This window comes from Epinephelus moara, chromosome 21, assembly GCF_006386435.1.
Source record: "Epinephelus moara isolate mb chromosome 21, YSFRI_EMoa_1.0, whole genome shotgun sequence".
NCBI lineage: Eukaryota > Metazoa > Chordata > Actinopteri > Perciformes > Serranidae > Epinephelus > Epinephelus moara.
This window is the reverse complement of record NC_065526.1, coordinates 31,898,611-31,912,913: the sequence shown is the minus strand read 5'-3', so window position 1 is coordinate 31,912,913 and position 14,303 is coordinate 31,898,611. Positions and strand designations below refer to the sequence as shown.

Below are 14,303 nucleotides of genomic sequence, written 5' to 3'. Positions count from 1 at the left end.
TCCACTGTCACATCATCAAATATAAAGACGCATCTTTTGCATATGTTGCAAACATTACACTATACCTCCCTGTCTATTCCTCTGGAGGGGCTCCATCTCTCTGTGTCCCTTGAGCGTCTTTTTGTCTTGTTTTGTTTTTTCCAGATGGCACATCTCTGTTGGGATTATCTCCCTCTTACAGGACGCCACCGCTCTTACTATCTTTATGTATATTTGTACTCGACATACGTGCTCAACTGCCTGCTTGTATACAGACGCAGCGAACGCACAAACAAGCAGACGCTTCATCTCTCTCAATCTTCTCTCTGCCTGATGTCTGTGAGGCTGTTTCGTGGCAAGGGCTGTGATAAGAGGGACGAGAGGAGAAGTGATAGAGGGAAGAGCGAATGGATGAGAATGGTGTGCGTATGAACGGGAGTCTTGGTTCAAAGAGATGTGTGGAACGCGTTGTGTGAGTGTGTGGTTGTGTGTTGGGGGAGAGTCTAGCTTGTTTTGCTGTCCTTGAAAGAACCACTTTGAGTTTTCCGACCTTCAGAATGAGGATATTTTACAAAGGGAGTCTGTATAGCTGGTGTTAACATCAATGCATTGGTTTTTCCACACATCATTTGGGTTGTGTTGGAATATATTTCCTTGCCAGTACAAAAGAGGTTATTCTGTAGCTCTTTTATTAAAGACAATCCTGGCCTGCCCATTTCGTCAAATTCTGCCCTTTATAGTTGCCATTTAGAATTGCTAAATTACCCCTCTTAAACCTTTGCTGCTGGTCCTGGGAGGCTTTAAAGGTAAATTGTCTCATCTGTAATTTGCAGAAATTGTCAGTGACCAGAGGTGAACTCAACTTTCAGATACAATACAAGTTTGAATAATGAATCCTCACAAGAATCCAGATAGCAATGTCATGTTAGCCTCCATTTGACTCAGCTTTTAGTGTTTAACCATTTTTGATGTCAAATGACTCCCTGTAATTTGAAAAGATTGCTAGTCAACCCGCTGAGAACCCACACTCATCCCTGTAGCTCTACCATGCTTTTACTTTTGGCTCTTTTTTTTTTTACATGTTACTTTAAGCTATTCCCTCTTGTTTTCCCAGTGTATGTAGACATAGGTTGTATGAGTGCGACCCACTGTCCCCACAAAACCCCCATATACAAACACAGTAAAGTAGATGGGCTAGCCAAGTCCCTGATATTTTCCTCACGAGTTGGTGGAGGCTGAAGCAAAGGGCCTCAAATATAATGCTAATACTCTATGTGTGCTAGGTGTATAGTAATTTGCTAACCCATTTGCCTCAAGCAACCCATTTGCCTCAAGCGCCAAATACAGGGCTGAAAAATAGGGCCAATGCCGAAGTGCCAAAAACTGCAGTTCCGTGAATGGCCACTTGAGGCTGGCTTTAAAAGTGAGTCAATACCCGTAGATCCCCATGTTAAAATGTTCAACTTTACAGCAGACATAAACACATTAACAGCCTGGTACAAAAAACTGTTTTGGTCTTAGCTAATTTTCCCTTCATGACAGTTAAGGGTTGACTTTAAGTTATGCATAATTAAGGGCGGGCCACTCTGAATGACAGGCTGCGAGGCAATACCGCAATCTGAGTTTGATCCACCCATCACTTTGACATAGCTCCACCCTCTCATCCAAATTTGGTCACTTCTAGCTCCAAAAAACCAAGATGGTGTGGGACAAAATACCAAAACAACCATGTAAGCTAGTGATGGGCAGATGAAGCTTGTTTCACACCTGTGAAACACACTGTTTCAATACATTGTGTCGGAGCTTGTGTGTGTCTTATTTTAAATAACATATATACTAGAAAAATTTGTATCTTTAGTGTTTTGGTATACTTCTACAAAGAGTCTGGTTAAGTTTAGGATTATGATTAGAGTTATAACAACATTAAGGTTTCATTAATGATATTATTTAAGTTTAAGCTATTGTTTAGGACAAGTTAAGCTGTGGATTTGGGGTTAACTTCATGCATATAGCAATGAGGGTAAAGACTGAGAAAAAGCGTACAGTCAGTGGAAGGTTCTAACAAGGACACAAGAATAGAGAAGTCTGTGTGTGTGACTTTATTGCGTGGAATTGTAGAAACCACACTCTGAGGTCAAATCCTGTTTGGTTTGCTTTGTTGTACGACTTAAACAGAGGCAGCAAGTGTAAAATGTGTGCGCATCGGTGCTTGAACATTGGTGTCGACTCAAGTTCGGTCACTGCTTTGGTGTATTCTTAATGACACGAGTGGAAGGAGAAGGGAGGGAGGCGAGGAATGAATAATGAGAGATGCCTATACTCAGCATATTCTGTCTACATAAAAAAAAAACAACAACAACCCAGGAGCAGCGATGTGGTCAGCGATATGGAAATGCTCCCTCTCTATTCCCGAGGCACCTGACAAGGATGTTCTTATGTTCTCTCTGGACAGACCACATGTATTTTTTCTGATATGTGAGCCTGACGGAGGAAGCTGACCCGGCCTGCCCGGCTAACTAACATCCTCTTTAAAGAACCTGGGGCCTGGTGGAGAGTGCTGAAGTCATAAAGTCTATTTATGGCATATACAGTGACACTTTTATTCTCCTATCTCTCACCTTCCCCCCTTTGCTACATATCTCTCCCTAGCATTAACACACACAGTGACACATACACTGTCACACTGGAACATATTTATCATTTGCTTAATATGGCTGTGGTGTGGCCCTGCTCCTCAGGGCTTTGATTAATGTGCACTCTGGCTCTGTTTGCTTAGTCTGCATTCTTTCTGTCTCTCTCCTCTGTCCGTCTGTCTCCTTCTGTCTCCTTCCTCTCCTACTGTTTGTTCATTTCATCTGCAATCTTGCCTGTCATCTCCTTTCAGCGTCTCCTTCCTTCCTCTGTCCCTGTGACTCACATCTTTCTTCCTTTTCGTCTCACTGTAACTCTCACTTTATTCTCTGTCTGTCTCTTTGTCTTTGTCAGCACACAGGTAGAAACTTTTGGGTGGCCCTCTGCCTCCTCACCTTGTTTCCTCTCCCCTACTCTCCCTCCTTTTGTTTCCTAGCCTCTCCTGTCCTTTTGTTTACTCTCTTCATTTCTTCTCCTCTTGTTTCCTCCTCTGTTCTTCTTATTCATTCGCCTTGTAATTTACTCTCCTCGTTTACTCTCCTCTCCTCTTGTCTCTTCTCCTCTTGTCTTGTCTCCTTCCTTGTTTCCTCCTCTACCCTCTTCTCCCCGCCTTGTTTCCTAGCCTCTCCTTTTCTCATGCTTCTCCTCTGCTTCTCTCATTTCCGTCCCTGTTCTCCTCATATTCTCTCCTCTCCTCTCTTAGTCTCCTCTGTACTCTCATTTCCTATATTGTCCATTTGTCCTCATCTCCTCTCCTATCTTGTTTCCTCCTCTACCCTACTTGTTTCCTTTCCTTGTTCCCTCCTCTTGTTTCATCTCCTATCTCCCATCCTCACTTCTTGCTTCCTTATTTCCTCTCCACACATGGTTTCATCTCATTTTCTTGTTTCCTGTCCTCCACTGCCCTTCCCTTCCCTTGTGTCCTCTCATTGCCTCCTCTCCTCTCTTCCTGCTCCTCATTTCCTCTGCTCTCCTCGTTTCATTTCATTTCCTGTTTCCTCTCATCAGCTGTCCTTCCCCTCCTTTGTGTCCTCTCGTTACCTTTCCTCTTGTGCTCTTATCTCCTCTCCTCATTTTGTTTCCTCTCCTCTTATTTTGTCATTTTCTCTCCTCTCCTCCCCTCATCTCCCTGACTCCTCTCTTGTCTTCTCATGCTTCCTACTCTTTTGTCCTTTCCTAATTTCCTCTCCTTTCCCTACTCCCCTGCTCTCCATTTTTCTTTCCTTGTTTCCTCTTTTCTCCTCTCTTGTTTCCTCCTCTCCTTGTCTCCCCTGTTCTCCTCTGTTCACCTCTCCTCTCTTCCCTGTGTTTCCCCTCCTCTCCAATTCAATTTCCCAAACACTCTTTTAACAGGTTATAAAGATTTAGTTCGATTCAATCAGCTGTCATAGGTATTAGGATAAGCCCCGTTGACCCGGTTTGGGATTTGTCTCTTTTCCTCCCGCTCTTACCTCACAGACTATTATGTGACACTGCTGTGAGTCGACAGCTGCTGTGCGGCTGGATTATTACGCCCAGATCAAATCTAGTTTTGTTTTTTTGTAATACCTGTTCAGTATGTGTTCATGCCATGTAAATGCAGCCACACAAAAAACAGATTTACATGTGAAATTGCAATGACCATAGTTCAGAATATTAACAAGGTTTTAATTAGATTTAATGGGGTATAAGTGTTTCGTAAATCATCTTCAAGTTCAGCTTATGAACTGCTTACTTTTTTCCTGTAACTACAGTTTGCTCAGTCCCATGTCAACAGATCTGTCTCCATGACCACCGAGCAAACTCTATGGACGGATAAAAAAATATGCGGCTAAATGCACCAGAAAAAGTTAATAAGAGGTGCAGGAACATTTTGTTTTACAACCTGCAGATTTGTCAGGGAAAATCATGACTTGGCATGACAACATGAAATTCGTCTATGGCAGCAAAATCTTCCTGCTGCCAACACTTTGCAGTCATTTTGAGTTCATGCAGTGTAAGTTTTATACAGTTATTATGAATCCCAATAATAAACCCTCAAAAGCCTTTTCTGCGCACAGCTGCTCAAGAGTGCTCGGATACTGGCTCTGAGAGAGCAGAGCAGAGGCAATCAAAAAAAAAAAAGCTGAAGTATAGTTGAAAAAAAATGCTATTTGAGCTGACAGTGAAGCCCGTTTGTTGCAGAATGATCTGTATCTGTCAGCTTTCCTTATCATCCAGGCGTGTTTGAGCAGGGACAAACAGCAGCGTTTAGCCGAGATACTGAGCCTTGTTTAGTGTCCTTATCCAGGAGAGTCACATTGAGATGGAAACGATTTTTTTATTTGAGCTGCAGCAAAGAGATTTGAGCTTATACAACTCAGCTAGGTGGCAACATTAACCCCATCCTGCCATCACTGTCTCTCTTTCCGGCTCTTTGCAAACATTACAATGCAACAAAGGCTAATTAGTTGAATTGGAAAAGATGATTATTTAATGTAAAACTAAAAAATTGTATGAAAAAAGATGTTAGTCATAAAGCCAGATGATTTCTCATTTTAACATTACTATTTACAGCTCTTTGTTGTATCTTTTTAATTTTGGGTTTAACCATTTTTTGCTTTGTAACTTTTAATATCAACTTCCTCCTTTTCTCTAACTGAATATGGTCTGAGCAGCGGTCTTTGCCGGAGGACTTCTGAACTACAGTTGCCACTGTCAGTCCACCAATCTTCTTTTAAAAATCAGCACATTTTTCACATATTTCTGGACATTGTTCAAAATCCCTAAAAAAAATCCAACTCAAGGTCCACTTATTAGCTTTTCTAAAAGCTAATAATCACACAGTCTTCATCAGCAGATGGAGTTGCTCAGTTGGAAATTAATATGATGCCATGTGAGCTGTTATGTTATGATTTCATCTGCACATTTTTTTTTTTTTACCTTGGAAATTTGACAACAACAATCCAAACTCAAGGTTCAGTCACTGGCTTTATTTGTTGTTCTTGCTTTCAACTGTATTACACAGTCCTTATCAGCAGATAGAGGTTGCTCAGTCACATGTAAACTCATCTATCTCCACGGCAACCAGTATTGGGGTCGTTAATCCAAAAAAGTAATATACATTACACGTTCCTTTACATAAAAGTAATGCATGACTTAACTTAATTATTTAGTTACACTATTCATTACTCTTATTTGTGTTATATTGTCACAAAGCTAATTGCAAGTTAATAATACTATTATAACGTTAAACTTTCCATATGTCCACATATCAGCACAAAACAAGGCTCAGGAGAATCATGGCGGCACTGCAGTGGGCTATAACTGCCTCAATATAAAACTATATCCATATAAAACAATATATAAGAGGTTGGCCTTCCTAACACTGTCTGTTACAAATATTGTTTTAAAATAATATATCAGTAGGGCTAAATACAATAATATCAGCCTTCCTAACATCATTCGATGATGACAGACTTGAAAGGAAAAAAATGTGTTGAACACGCTCACTCAATAAATCATGTGCATTACTAAAGCAGTGGTTATGCCCTAATAAGGAGGAGTCTCTCAAATCTTTTGTCGGATAACCTGTTCCTCCTCAGACTCAGCACAAGATTACCCAGACTGAAGAGCCTCTCCATGGGTGCACTGGACAGTGCTGCTGATTGAAATACTTATGCAACGCCAGCACGACATAGTTGTTTGATTGGTAAATGTGATTAAGGTACCCCAACACTGATGACAACTGAGCTGAACTGAACTCCATCTTTTAAATAAGATTGTACCATGGTTGAAATCTCAGGGGGGAAAAAAGCGCGTAAGTGGACCTTGGGTTGGGATTGTTTTGGTTGTGTTTTGCATTTCCAAGGTCAAGAATGGACTTTCATGCCTATCTTAAATGTGATATCAGTCATACCGTCGGCCTATATGAAATACTTGATAATTTTATGGATGGAAAAATGCCTTTTTTGTAGTATAAAAATATTTTTTTATATTATAATAAATCACAATCCCCTCAAAAAACATTCACCCTTTATCACTATTTTACTTTCACTATCATGGCTATCAGACGAGATTTCACGGGCACACTGCACAGAGAGGGATTTCCCTTCCCCACGATGTGACTGACTCTATTTGTAACAATTTGGAACATAAGAAGCAACAAATTAACACTTAAGACCCTAATGGAGTCTTCCTAACGGCAGTGAGCTGTTGATCCGGAGGTATTATGTTGTGGTGATACTCATCACACAGCAGCAGGGTTGTTAAAAGGTTGTCGATGGTTTGCTGGTTCCATGATCCAATGTCCTTAAATCTCAAACTGCTGCCTCTAATTGCCACTTGCAGCTGCCAGTGTGTGAAGCCTCGATTATATATAATGTGTGCCATAAAAAAGCTTCCTCTCTCTCACCAGAGGCCCAATCCAGCGCCCTAATGTTCGATTGCCTCTACATGGAGCTCTCAGCCTCCCTGGACCACGGTACCAATGAGCTGTTGGAGGCGGCAGTTCGGACCGCGAGGGGTGACTGCGTGGGTCCTGGCTGGACTGATGGCGACCCAGGGGCGGGCCGCAGGGAGAGCCTGACCAGCCGGGCCAAGCGCTTCCTGTCAGGGCTGGTACCACGCTCGTACGGGCGAGACCGGGACCGGGATCGGGGGCGCTACAGAGAGATGAGCCGCCACAGGGGCAGCAAGATCCTCCGTCAGAAGTCTCGCTCCTGCCACGACCTCAGTGCACTGTGACACACACACATACATGCATACACACAGGCAAAAGAGACACACTCCTGCACACGTACACACATGAACCAGAGTGAAGGATACGGGGGAGGGGGAGGTGTAAAACAAGGAGGAGGAGGAGAAGAGAATCAAATGGAAGACACGATGGAGAAGAGGAGCAAATTTATAGGGGTGGAAGTAGAAGCAATGGCAGAGAAATGTCATGGAAGGAGACAAAGTGGTAGAAAAAGTTAGATAGATAAAACTGAAATCATCCTGGATCTCAGCACTGAACATTTATCTTCTCCCTATCAGTGAAACCAATTTTTAGAGGGAAAGAGGCCAGGTAGGGGAGAAAAACAGAGAAACAGATAAGAAGGCAAGCCTGATTTGCTGCTCCAGCTCGAATCAGCAAGCAGTCATTACCTGAAGAGAGCAGGAGAGAGAAAATTAGTGACAGTGGAGAGAGTCACATTAAGATGCTGATTGGACATTTAGAGTGGTAAAATGAGCGGAAGGGGGGTCACAAATAAACACACACCCAAGTAGCACGCACTGATTACGTAGAGACTGATAGCAATCTAATATATACCTATTGTGAACCCTGTTTTATAGCATGCCGAGTAGACGATCTAAGTCAAGACCCTGTAGGTTTTACAGTTACATGATACTGGATTGACTGTACCTCAGTGGCCAATAGCTAATGCACAATCCAGCTAGTGTCTCTAGCAATGCCATCTCAAAGGCAAGACCCTTTATTTGTATTTAAAAAATGCTCCTTGCATTTTTTTTAAGCCACAATCTTCACACCGCATTCACCTTTTGTGTCCCGTACCGATTTTGAAGTGTTTGATGATACCACCAGTGGCATCTGTGATTTTTATACAAGGCGCTCAAGCCATATTTCCGCTGAATGCATCATGGGCGATCAGCACAAAGAACCCTTTACCGAAGGATGTGGGGCGAAAGGAAAAAAAAAAAAGGTCAAAGTGGCTATAAGCAGTAAGACGTAAGCAGGGATGACCAGACTGAACTTTTCTTCAACAGACGCTGAGTCACAGGACACTGCGATGTTCTTGAAGCACAGGAGGACAAACAAGAGAAAACCTAATCTACCTGTGGCTGTTTGATGTTTTTCATTTTTTTTCTCTTTATACCCACTGGCATTAGTATGTGTGTTGAGACTGAATTCTGTGGGGGCTGGCCACACAGGTGACCCATAACAGAACGTTCTGGAAACGTTGTTTGGATATCTCGTCAAGCGTGGCCTCGTCACCGACACACGCTCACTTGTTTGTCACAGTCTACTAAGCACTCCTGTCTTTCCACTGAGAATAAATTAATTTTTGTTTGACATCCTGAATGAGTGTCTTGTCCTTCTTTTAAACAACGTTATGAAATGAATGTCTCATTACAGCCGTTACAAGGTTGGCATGACAGGTCATCAGATGACTCACGGGTCCTCTAGACAGACTGTGAGACAGCCTCTTAGGATAGCTGTTCCATTGCAGCAAAAACATGCAATGTCACGCAATGTGTATATACATGTATATATATATATATATATATATATATATACAATGTGAGACAACAACATGGCAACTTTAGGGATGAAACTACAGAGAATTATCACTTGAATCTGCAGCTCCTCTCGCAGCTTTATAGCTTGTTGCAGCTCATTGTTAAGCTGTCGGCCCACAACTTTACTGTTCTGGTTCGCTCTCATTGCTTTTATAGGGTTGTTTTCGGCTGCAGCAGGCGGCTTCTTTTCAGAGAAATAGCTCTAAAAACCCACAGTACACTATCTGATCAACCCCAAACAGCAGACAGGCACAGTTAGTGAGTACCTAGTAAACATAGTGGAGCCTTTAGCAGCTGAAGAGCAAGATATTTCCCTCAGGAGTTGGTAGAGACCAACACAAGTAAGAGAGGGTGAATACTGGAGTTACATAAATCAGGTGGCCACAAACATGACTCCAAACTCATGATGATGCTGCTCCATGCTGGGTAAGATAAGATAAGAGATAAGATACACCTTTATTGATCCCACAATTGAGAAAGCCATTGTTTGCTAAAAATGACATGTCCCTGTTTGTTCACAACTAGTTCCTGTTGCCCCCACGTGGCCAAAAACAAACAAACAAACAAAAAAAACAACAACAGTTTTTGCAAGTTTTAAACTACCACACCATGGATCCAACACTTCGGCTATTTCAACCATGTATCCATTGCTAACTATTTGTACTTTATTTGTCATTTAACAACTGTGTTTATCCATTACTATTAGCTAACTATTTCAACCATTTATCTAAAGCTAAATTATTACAAGCATATATTACTTTTTGCTAACTATTTAAACAGTTATATGTTACTTTTAACTGTTTCAGCTTCTCTGCTGACTAGTTTTCTAACTAGTTTTCACACTCAATCTAAACATGTGGTCTTTAGTTTCTGATTCAATATGTGGATATATATAATATTTCAATCAAAAAATACTTTTTTTAATCTTTGATTTTTATTGTTTTTATGTAAATGAGCTACTTTCAATGTCCCTTGGCAACTGCAGAGGTACCCTCTGGGGTACAATTATGTACTGGTTGGGAATCACTGCTTGGTTAAGTAGCCCCTTTTCACAGCAGATGTTTTGACTTATCTAAAACAAATGACTTCAGTAGAAAGTAGAACCAGTAGTCCAAAGTTAACAGTGAGCTCTGTAGATTTTCAGTGACAAGAACATGTTCTCATATAAGGGATATTGCCCTGGAATTTCTTTAAATGATTAAATGATTTAAATGATATACCTTCCAATGATTTGAAGGAACCTTCTGTTTACCTCCATTGTACTGAGATACAAAAAAAAAAATATCTCAAAATTTGGCCAAGTAAAAGCAAAACTATCTCCTTGGCTTAACATCACTGAAAGAAAGGGAGGGAATGTTTCTTTGCAATACGGATGAACTGACTTTATAACATCATCTGTCAAGCAACTGTATGCAAATAACAAATTTCCTAAAGTTGAATGGATGCCATATGTTTCTGGCACAGTTTTACCTCATATTTGTTTGACAAAATTGCCATGTTTTCCATGCAGTCTGGTCTGAAAACAAAACACCGAGTTTCCGATATTACTCTCCCTCCCTCCAAAGGAAGTTAAGGGGGAGGGTGGCATAGGATATGGTCTACAGCTAAAAATAACCATGCAGCGGCTGGTTACCTGACATTGCTCCAAAAACAAAGTTAGTTACATCAGTTACATGGGTTATTTCTGGAATGACAGTCCGTCAAAAGCAACACTTTTAGATAGACTCAAAAATTGGATACAGTTTAGTCATCATGGTGTGTAAAATGTTAGCATAGAGTACCAGAGCTGATGATCTACAAGGAATTTGGGTTTGATTTCACATGACTAAACAGGTAAGTTCACAAACAGTTGTCTCATCTATTCCTTTAACACAATGCACCAAAGACACATTCTAGTTCACTGGCTGGAGTCTCCAAAAATACTGGCACAAGAAAACATCTCTGTCAGCCTCCCTTCTCTCTGCTCCACCCTAGTTTTAGCAGGTGTAGAGAAGCGCCTTGGGCTAAAAATGCAAGAACACAGTTCCATCCAGCCAATCACATGAGATCACATCAGTTAGCTGTGGTTTTCAGCTTCTGATGCTGGTACAGTAAGTATCTGGAGTGGATACATGGGAGGACTCTTGAAAGGAAGGCAAAACTGGCAAAGAGACAGAGGGGTTGAAGAGAGAGAGAGAGAGTCAGAGAGGGAGAGAGAGAGAGAGACAGGGCTGGAGAAATGCTTTGAGGAGTAATGGTTGCTTGGAGACTGTTGTCAAGGAGACGATGAGTCCTAGAGTCCTTTGGCATCTTAAATGTCCTATATTTATGTTGATTTTCCAAAAGAGGAGGTTTTTGTTTATTTTGACTTCTCACCCCCAGCAGGTGAATGAGACAGATGGCGATAAGCACAATGAAAAGGTGAACCCTTTCAACGGAGACAGGCTGGGTTTTACACAACATGTCTGGCAGAATAGAAAATGACACATTAGGCATTTTATCAGCCTTAAACAGGTCAGATAACTGTCAGATAATAGCATACATTTGACAGCTGCACAGACGCCCGCAGGAAACCGAGAGAAAGAGGACAATATGATACAATTTGTTTTTGTGACACCCTATCACTCTCTCACATCGTGACAGAAATCCTCCCTCTCTCTGTCTTTCTGTCGCTGACTCATTCTGTGGGCATTGACTGTGATTTTCGGGCAAAAGAATACTTCTCGAGAGCAGGGAAGACAGAGGGAGCTTAACAGCCGAAAAACCACCTACTGTGTGCCAGTGAAAGCCTGTCGAACTTACTGCTCACTTTGCACCAAAGAAAGACTATTTTCAGTGAGCACTGTGCATAACTAATGAGATGCATATTTTCCTGAGGTGTGGGTGTAGACATGTTAGTTAGGAGGTAATACTGGTCTGTGTAGTGGATCTGGCAAAAGACCGGGGCATGTGGAGGCTGCAGTGATGGACAGCGCTGGTGTGGCCGGACATTGAGCGGCATTAAAGGAAGCCTTGCTGAAATCCCCGGGGAATCCATGTGATTTGTTTTCAAGGAGTAATGGCTCATTGTACCCCAAAGGTCATTGTTCCTCTGCTTTGTCTACTGAGTGCACACAGCTGATTATACATGCACAGAGCTATAATAACCAAACAATACAAGGGAGTGAGCATGAGCCAGATCAGTCTCGCTTCAATAGCACGCTCAGGATGAACCACATGTTACCAAAACTGGTTTAGTCAGAGTAAGAAGCCCAAAGTGAAAGCTAAGGCTAAGTGGTTGTTATAGCAGGTCGAAGACAAAGGCACAAATCATTATGGGCCGAATGCCTCCTGCAATGCTCCCCACATCTCCAGTAATGTGGATTAATAGCAGGTCAAAAGGTGAGAGCAAAACGTGTTCTGCAAAACATGGCAAACTATAACTAGATCCCATCACATGGTTAGTATTGATCTTGACATTAGCTCATATGATGGATGAATGTGCTGGATGCAGTGCAATGCATCAAGTTAATCCTGTGTAAAAGGTCTAAAAACTGCAAAAACATGAGTGCACCTCACAAACACTCTAAGCCACATTCTTCAAAGGAATATTTGGACAGTCTGGGAAATATGCTTAATGGCTGTCTTGCCAAGATGCAGGGGAAACGATGGACATCAATCATACATCTGTTAAATGCTAAACTGGAGCCAGAAGATGTTAGCTCAGTTAAGAATCTTTTCTACAAATATATGACAAAAGGAAATTGTGTGACTTTCAATGCACCCGAAAAGGGTGAAATGCACTCCTAACTGCACTGCCAAGCAAATAGCCTTTTGATGCACCTGTGCTATTTTCATATATCTAAATGAGGTAATATGCATACATCTGGTGCCTAATTGGCCCCTTTCTCTGCAAATGAGCCTCACTGCAAAGACTGTCCAATGCACAAAAATCTGCTCTAATAGCTACATACAGTGAAACTGTTTGTGTCTTTAGAGAGTTGGTGTCAAGTGAAGCACATTGATAAACATAGATGGATTAGCTACTGAACAAACAGATTGTCAGGGGCCCTCCTGGCCTTATCTGCAAAATGTCCCTCAAAAAAGGACAGGACAGGAAGATAGCCTACTCAAAGTGATTACAAAGAGATGTCGGGGAATGGCAAAGAGACACAAAATAACTACAAATAGGGGAAAAACGACCTCAAAGATACAAAAAATGACTACAAAGAGACACAAAACCACAACAAGATGCATAATGACGACAAAGAGAAGCAAAACAATGACAAAAAAAGAGGCAAAACCACCACAAAGTCTATTAGTTTGGCTCCTATGTAGGAAAGGTGGTGGGGCCTTTTACATATCTGTGCCCAGGGACCCACTGTCTCATATTCCACCCATGTTCATAATATGTATAATGCCTAGACTTTTCAGACTACCTGAAATTTTCAGGAATGCCTCTGCACCTCGTCAGTCACGACCTGTAGCACACAGTCTGAAAATCTGAGTTTGCTTTGCCTCCCTGTCATTGTTCTGCCTATGTATTCTTGGTGCAGAGGCAATATTTATACTTAACCACATGAGTAATCACAATCAGGCAAAAAAAGAACAAATTGTTCTCAGCTGCAAATCTTTATGGATGTAGTTGCACTGTAATATCATTAGTGCAGTATCTTTTGTGACTCGAACCTTGAGATGGGACAGATAGTGGCTGCAAGTGACATAAACTTCATGGTGCTATGAAATTGTTAAAGTGGTGGGAAAACTGGCCTGGATCTGGAGAAAGGTAACAATATCTGCCTGTAAAGCTTGATAATTGACATTACATCTTGTTTCTTTAATCACTACAAAAATTGAGGTGTAAAAACTAGCTCTGATTTTACCTGTGTTTATTGTGACATTATATTTCTTAGCTGGGAGCAGTTACTTCACTCTGTTATTACTATATAGTGAGCTAAATTTACTGTCTACTTTATGTGAGTCCCTTAATCTTGAGTATAACATTTTGCACTATATAGTGTCCTCAAAAATCCCCACAATGGAGGTGTCAGTGGCATGTACTTAACTGTCTGTTATCCCACAATGAAATTTGTCTGATTTTCTAGATGCAGATTTTTTCATGATCTCTAAAATACTGCACACTATAGACTATCAAGTGTCTAATACACTACATTGGTGGTGACTGAGTGAAAAGTAGGGCTCATTGTGCCTGGTCAAGATTTCATCTGGCACATAACCCATAATAAAACTCTGATGTGTTGTTTTAATAAGCTTTCGAGGTGCTTGTAGGTAAATTCTGTTACCTTTCGACAGAGCCAGGCTAACTGTTTCCCCCTGCTTTCAGTCTTTATGCTAAGCTAGGCTAACTGTCTCCTTGCTCCATCTTAGTATTTACAGAGAGATATGCAAGGAGTATCATTCTTCTAGTGTAACTCTTAAACCCTCTGGAACTCAACGTATTTTAACATACACTG

The 14,303-nt window shown here is 41.4% G+C and overlaps 1 protein-coding gene across 1 annotated transcript in view; it reads left to right on the top strand.

Annotated features, from left to right (window-relative positions):
- Window positions 1-8,653, top strand: part of rem2 (RAS (RAD and GEM)-like GTP binding 2) — a 35,186-nt gene extending 26,533 nt beyond the window's left edge. The window contains exon 5 of the mRNA XM_050033345.1: window positions 6,986-8,653. Within this exon, the coding sequence (XP_049889302.1) occupies window positions 6,986-7,314 (329 nt within the window). The 3' untranslated portion in view covers window positions 7,315-8,653. The remainder of the gene's footprint in view (window positions 1-6,985) is intronic.
- Window positions 8,654-14,303: the final 5,650 nt, after the last annotated feature.